Here is a 6,578-nt window from a genome sequence, read left to right as displayed (position 1 = left end):
GGTCTATGTGGGCAGCTGTTTAACATGGCTGAGTCCTCTTTGAGAGTGCGCCTGTCCTCTCTCCCCAGGAGGTGGCGTGTCGGGAAGCACTTTGTAAATGACAAAGTGCTGGCCCCCGGGCACCTGGCTCTCACTCTTGGGGCCCTGTGGCCTTGGACAGGGATGCTGGGGCTCCAGGGTCTGATCCCCGATCCTGGGGTCTCCCCTAAGGGCACATGCACTCAGCCTCCTGTAAGTCCCGGTTTCCTCCCTCACCACCATAACCCATCTCCTGCTTTCCAGCTTGCAGAAGTCTCTTGAAAGAACTGGAGAACCTTGAGTTCTACACTTTCCTGTCGAAAAAGTGAGGCTCTTTCCCCTTCTCTCCCGTGTCCTCCTTCCTACCAGGACCTAGGATGCCAGCCCAGGGCCTGGGGCTAATCTGGGAGGGGAGATCACAGCCAGGATGTCACTAAAGCCCTGGGGCCGGGGTAGGCAGAGCTTTGTGAAGTCAGCATGGGGGGTCCTGGAGAGGCATGGGTCGCAGGTGCCCAGTGCTCCCAGCTGCAGCCTGTGCCTCCCGTCTGCTGCAGGTGCCTGAGGAAGCTCCTTGTTGAGGGCAGCTCCCATCACCTTCCACGCCAAGCCCACTCGGGGTCAGTGTACAAACGAACATCTGTGAGGAACCACCGGCCACGTGGGGGGCGTGGGAAAGCTTCTCCCACCAGCTTCCATGTGTCCCCACGGGCTCCCCCGGCTCCTCTGGCCTCCGTGCCGTCATCAGTCCCGAAGACCTCTGTAGGGTCCTTTGAGTCTCTGTCATCCCTGAGCTCCTCCAAGTCACCAGAGCCTTTGTGTCCCCTGAAGCAGCCTTCACAGGAGCCACCTGCGAGCACCCTATCACCAAACACGACCACCTCCGCAGAATCCTTGGGGTATCTGTCATCCCTCAGCTCCTCCCAGCAACCAGAGCCTTTGCATGCCCTGGAGTGTCCTTCATCCAAGCCACGTGGGCGTTCCTTTCCCCGACGACGGAGTCCTGGCTGGGTGTCCTGGACTGACTCCACGCAGGCTGATTCCGAAACTGACGCCACAATATGCCCAATGTGCAAGGCCCCTGCGCACTCCTGTCGACACAGCTGGTGGGTGCCTTCTAGTCCTCGAGTGATCCGAGGCGTTGGTCGCCGCAGTGATCTCGACCTGGGCCTCTCCTGGAGGCAGGTGGCTGCTAGAGCCTGGTGCCTCTGCACCTCCTCGCAGTACGCATTCGAGCACCTTAATCTTCCCACCCACCTACCAAAGGCTTCCTTCTAGGGAGACCCCACATGCGGGCAGGTGGAGGCAGGGACCCCACTTCCCTCAGCTTGGAGGCGCCAACGCTGCTGGATGCACAAGACACCAAAATCCCAGACACTCCCATGGACACCGCACATCCGACATCCACGAACAACTCGGAATCTCCTGAGGACAACTTGGAGGCATGTCCCCTCATTCAGGCACTCCACAGATGCTGGAAACACGTGTTGTAATGGATTGGGAGAGGCGGAGATAGGGTCCAACCCTCAGTCCCTGGAGCCTGTAAATCTCCCTGGGAGGCTTGGCCCCCACAGACTTCTTCCACAGCGCTGCACACAGAGACCTGCCGCTGCAAAGCAAAGACCTCCCGCAGAGATCTCAGAGTGTCCGTTCTTCCTTCCTAGAGGATCTGAACTCACTTAGAAAACTGCCAGCACAGGAGGGATGACATCAGCTGTGCCCTCCGCCGGAAAACCCAGAGACTTTGGGTCATTGTCAACATTGTCGCTAAAATGGACTCTGCCAGGGAAGAAGCTCAGGAATTGTTGCTGTTTTGCAATGCCATTCTTTCCTAACAGCACTGCAGATTCCATGTGTAACCTGCAATCTTCTGTTCTCTGCAGTTCCCTGACCCACAGTTTAGAGAATCACAATTTTTTTTTCTTTTTTCTGTTTTAGATGGGATCTCACTCTGTTGCTCAGGCTGGAGTGCGGTGGCACCATCTTGGCTCATCACAATCTCTGCCTCCCAGATTCAAGCCATTCTCCTGCCTCAGCCTCCTGAGTAGCTGGGATTACAGGCGCGTGTCAATGCACCAGCTAATTTTTGTAATTTTAGCCTCGAGAGGGTGTCACCACGTTGGCCAGGCTTGCCTTGAACTCCTGACCTTGAGATATCTGCCCACCTCGGCCTCTCAAAGTGCTGGGATCATAGGCTTGAGCCACCACACCTGGATGAATCACAAATTTTAAACCTGAATAAAATGCTGCATCCTCCAATGAGAGTGAAATATCCTCTTTGCCCAATTTTAGTTATTTTCTAGTCAAACGGTATCAATGTTATATTTTAAAATGTCATTGGGTGACTTCCTTATTTTGGAAACATGATAAAGGCCCACAGCAAACGGACTCTAGAAATTACACCAGCAGAGGCATGTGGGCTCACTGGCCTCCAGGGGCTGTGCAACTGACACGTTATTTTGCACATAACTTGGGTCAGGTTTGTGAGGTCTGGTTTTTAAAATGAAGCAACAATCATATAAAGATTTTCAAACAAATGAGTCAAATGTATGGTAATATTTCTATTTTATTCTATGGCAAAATAATTCGTCGTAATTTTGATATTATTTTGTTCCTTAGGATTTGACAAAGTCTTAATGTTCAGCCAACATGGCTTAAGCTGATGAATTACTTAGAAGGATTCCTTTTTTTTTTTTTTTTGAGACTGAGCCTTGCTCTGTCACCCGAACTGGAGTGCAGTGATGCGATCTCGGCTCACTGCAACCTCTGCCTCCTGGGTTCAAGCAATTCTCCTGCCTCAGCCTCCCAAGTAGCTGGGACTACAGGCGCCCGCCACCTCGCCCGGCTAATTTTTGTATTTTTAGTAGAGACGGGGTTTTACCATGTTGGCCAGGCTGATCTTGAACTCCTGACCTCAAGTGATCCTCCCCGCTTGGCCTCCGAAAGTTCTGGGATTGCAGGTGTGAGCCACCATGCCCAGCCGTAGGATTCGCTTTTTAAATAGTTCTAAGAAATGCACATTTTCCAAGACTCAGGAGGTCAGGCTTCATTTTATCTTCAGTAAAGGGTTAAAAAAGGATGTGATTCTTGAAATATCTTGGAATCTTACAGAATTTCTCACTGAATGTATGCTTGAGATAGATACACGGCCCATTTAAACTGCTGGAAAGAGGTGTCTTGTCATCTGAATTGAAGACAGTGCCCATTTAGTCAACATGTGTATTAGAATAACGAAAGCCCTCACTACTTATATGCCCAGCACTTTCTAAAGGGTGCACTTTGTTGAGACTGTGTATTTCTCGCTGCTGTCATTGGCTGGTTAAAGTCTGCTTTCAGAGCATCTGTCAAGCACGTGTCCCTGGTGAAGTCTCTCAGATCATCCCTCAGGGTGAAAGCATCACACGACTTTCCTCACAAGGAGCGAAGTCGACATGAGGGCCCTGGAAGCCAATTTATTCCAACAAGAACTTCCCTCCTCGTCCTTATAATTACACATTTATACCTATTATATTTTTTACTTTACTCCCTTTAATGTCATTGAATCACAAAATGATGAAATATGGTCATGAGTATCCTCTAGTGCACTGTCGGCTTATATTCTGTTTCTAGTGCAACAGATGTTTAATCATCAGAACAATGGACCAACTAGGAAAGATTTCCACAGAAAATACATTACAGAGCAGTGTACCCTTTTAAACAGGGTTAAACTAAATGATCATGTCTTTTCACTTAAAGTGGTTTGGGGTAGCCACAATGTCTGAAAACAGACAACTGTCCATAATAAATAGCTTATTGTTATGACATGTTTTTTTGTTTTGTTTTGTTTTTGTTTTTTTTTGAGACGGAGTCTCGCTGTGTCACCCAGGCTGGAGTGCAGGGGCTGGATCTCAGCTCACTGCAAGCTCCACCTCCTGGGTTTGCACCATTCTCCTGCCTCAGCCTCCCGAGTAGCTGGGACTACAGGTGCCTACCACCATGCCCGGCTAGTTTTTTTTGTATTCTTTTAGTAGAGATGGGGTTTCACCATGTTAGCCAGGATGGTCTCGATCTCCTGACCTCGTGATCCACCCGTCTCGGCCTCCCAAAGTGCTGGGATTGCAGGCTTGAGCCACCGCGCCCAGCCAGCTGTTATGACATGTTTAATGTGCTGTCCCTCACTAGGAATTCTTAGTTCAATAGGTTGTGCATAACTGCAGTGCACGGTGTGCACTAAAGCAACGTTCCCATCATCTGCTGCACCTGTGTCCACCTTACATGGCTGCAGATGATTTATGCCTTCCAGGGTGTAAATTTATGCCTTTATCAATATTTCCAGACTTCTTTTTTTTTGGAGACACAGTCTCACACGAAGGCTGGAGTGCAGTGGCGCAGCACCGCTTATTGTAGCCTTGACCTCCTGGGCTCAAACGATCCTCCCGCCTCAGTCCGCGGAGTAGCTGGGACAGACAGGTCTGTGCCGCCAGGCCTGGCTAATTGCTGCCTTTTTTTTTTTTTTTTTTTTTTGGTGAAGATTGTATTGCCAAGGCTGGTCTTGAACTCTCGGCCTCAAGTGATCCTCCCACCTCAGCCTCCCAAAGTGTGGGATTACAGGCATGAGCCACCATGTCTGGCCTTGGTTTTGAACTAGATTTTTATTTAAAATAGGTTTCACACTGGCCGGGTGCAGTGGCTCATGACTATAATCCGAGCACTTTGAGAGGCCGAGGTGGAAGGATCACGAGGTCAGGAGATCAAGACCATCCTGGCTAACACGGTGAAACCCCTTCTCTACTAAAAATACAAAAAATTAGTCGGGCATGGTGGCGAGCACCTGTAGTCCCAGCTACTCAGGAGGCTGAGGCAGGAGAATGGCGTGAACCCGGGAGGCAGAGATTGCAGTGAGCTAAGATGGCCGCATTGCACTCCAGCCTGGGCGACAGAGCGAGACTTCATCTGGAAAAAAAAAAAAAAAAAAAAAAAAAGGTTTCACACTGATTTCAATAAATCAGGCATTCCAGAACACAATGTTTAGGGTGGCAATTATATGTTGACTTCTTAATACTCACAAGCGATAAAGATCTTTTCCAAATAAGCAAAAAAAGTAGTCATTGTGCAATATTAGCCTCTAAGAGCAATTTCCTTTTATAGACTACAATATTACTGACAGTTTCACGCATTCTTGCTTTATAAAGAACTCCATGGGAAGAAATCTCCCCCGTCTTTCCCAGTAGACACAGCTATGTTTTCTGTCACCCGCAAACCACTGTCGCAGTACAGCGTGTCCAGAGCCAGAGAACGAAGGGGTTTCACAATTGCTTCCCCATGTGTGCCATGAGCTTGGTCAGATTTGAAACCATTCCCCTGACAGAATCAAGCTTTATAATTGTGACCCTGCCATATGGATGGTTTGCGTTTCCCCAACAGGAGAGAGTGTCCTGGGTTACTCAGAGGTGTGCCATGGCGCCCTCCCTTGGCTGTTTTATAATAACCAGAACAGTCCATCTGCCCATGGACACACATTCCAAGCTCTCCACAGCCCGGTACCACCCTTATGCAAAGGATATGGAAGGAACTCACATTCAGAAAGCTAGAAAATAAGGCTGTGCCAGGCACAGTAGATGAGCAATGAGAAGATGCTAATGTCTTTTCTAGAAGCATGAGTGATCCAGCTCTTTGGTTCTGAGCATTTCTGCGCTTTAGCGTTTCTCTCCCTCATTCACAGTAAAGACATCGGCAGTTCTTCCTTCCTCCTGAGATCAGAAACTGGAGCGGCCACCACCTGCTCCCTGATGTTTTCACGATCTCTGCCATTTGTTACAATGACCACTTAGCCAGACATCTCGGTGCACGGATGCCCCTTAAACTGTAGAAGCAAGACCAGCCCACCACCCTTCCTTTTTAGTCCTGCCATAATTTGATGCTAGTAACACTTTGCCTACCTACTTCCAATGGTAACAAATATTTTGTAGAATGTGCAAGTTTATTCTGTAGATTGTGGTCCCTGAAGTGAGAGAAACTCTCCACCTACCAGATCTGTGACTTAGGTAACTCACTCAGTGTCTCCAAACTTAATTTCCTTGATATGGAAAATGGGGATGGAAGTTAATAATATTGCAGGAAAGGGGACATGAGTTATAATATAAACTCTTTGCATGGTTCCTATTGGATCATTTTGCTATTATTATTGCTTGTATTTTTGTCACATTATAACCAACTTAGTTTTACTTGTTACAGTACACACAATTGGGGTTTTCTTAAAGAATTAATCAATTTAATTTATTAGCACAAAAGCTAGTGTTAAAAATATGTGTTAAAAATTGAGTTCCAGCGGGGCACGGTGGCTCACGCCTATAATCTCAGCCCTTCGGGAGGCTGAGGCAGGCAGATCACTTGAGATCAGGAGTTTGAGACCAGCCTGGCCAACATGGTGAAACCGTTTCTACTAAAAATACAAACAGTAGCCGGGTGTGGTGGCTCGTGCCTGTAGTCCCAGCTACTCAGGAGGCTGAGACAGGAAAATTGCTTGAACTGGGAGGCAGAGGTTGCAGTGAGCCAAGATGGCGCCACTGCACTCCAGCCTGGGC

At 48.6% G+C, this 6,578-nt stretch overlaps 1 protein-coding gene across 1 annotated transcript; it reads left to right on the top strand.

Annotated features, from left to right (window-relative positions):
- Positions 1–282: 282 nt before the first annotated feature.
- Positions 283–2,278, top strand: LOC112617435 (putative uncharacterized protein C5orf60; the record flags this gene model as incomplete). The annotated part of the gene is made up of 4 exons (XM_025374206.1): positions 283–343; positions 573–914; positions 1,294–1,457; positions 1,954–2,278. Coding segments are annotated over 3 exons (554 nt in total), but the record flags the coding sequence as incomplete, so codon positions are not given.
- Between the last annotated feature and the right edge of the window lie 4,300 nt (positions 2,279–6,578).

The sequence above is a fragment of the Theropithecus gelada genome, unplaced genomic scaffold (genome assembly GCF_003255815.1).
Source record: "Theropithecus gelada isolate Dixy unplaced genomic scaffold, Tgel_1.0 HiC_scaffold_1643, whole genome shotgun sequence".
Taxonomy (NCBI): domain Eukaryota; kingdom Metazoa; phylum Chordata; class Mammalia; order Primates; family Cercopithecidae; genus Theropithecus; species Theropithecus gelada.
Note: the sequence above shows the minus strand (reverse complement) of the source record. Positions and strands in the feature narration are given on the sequence as shown.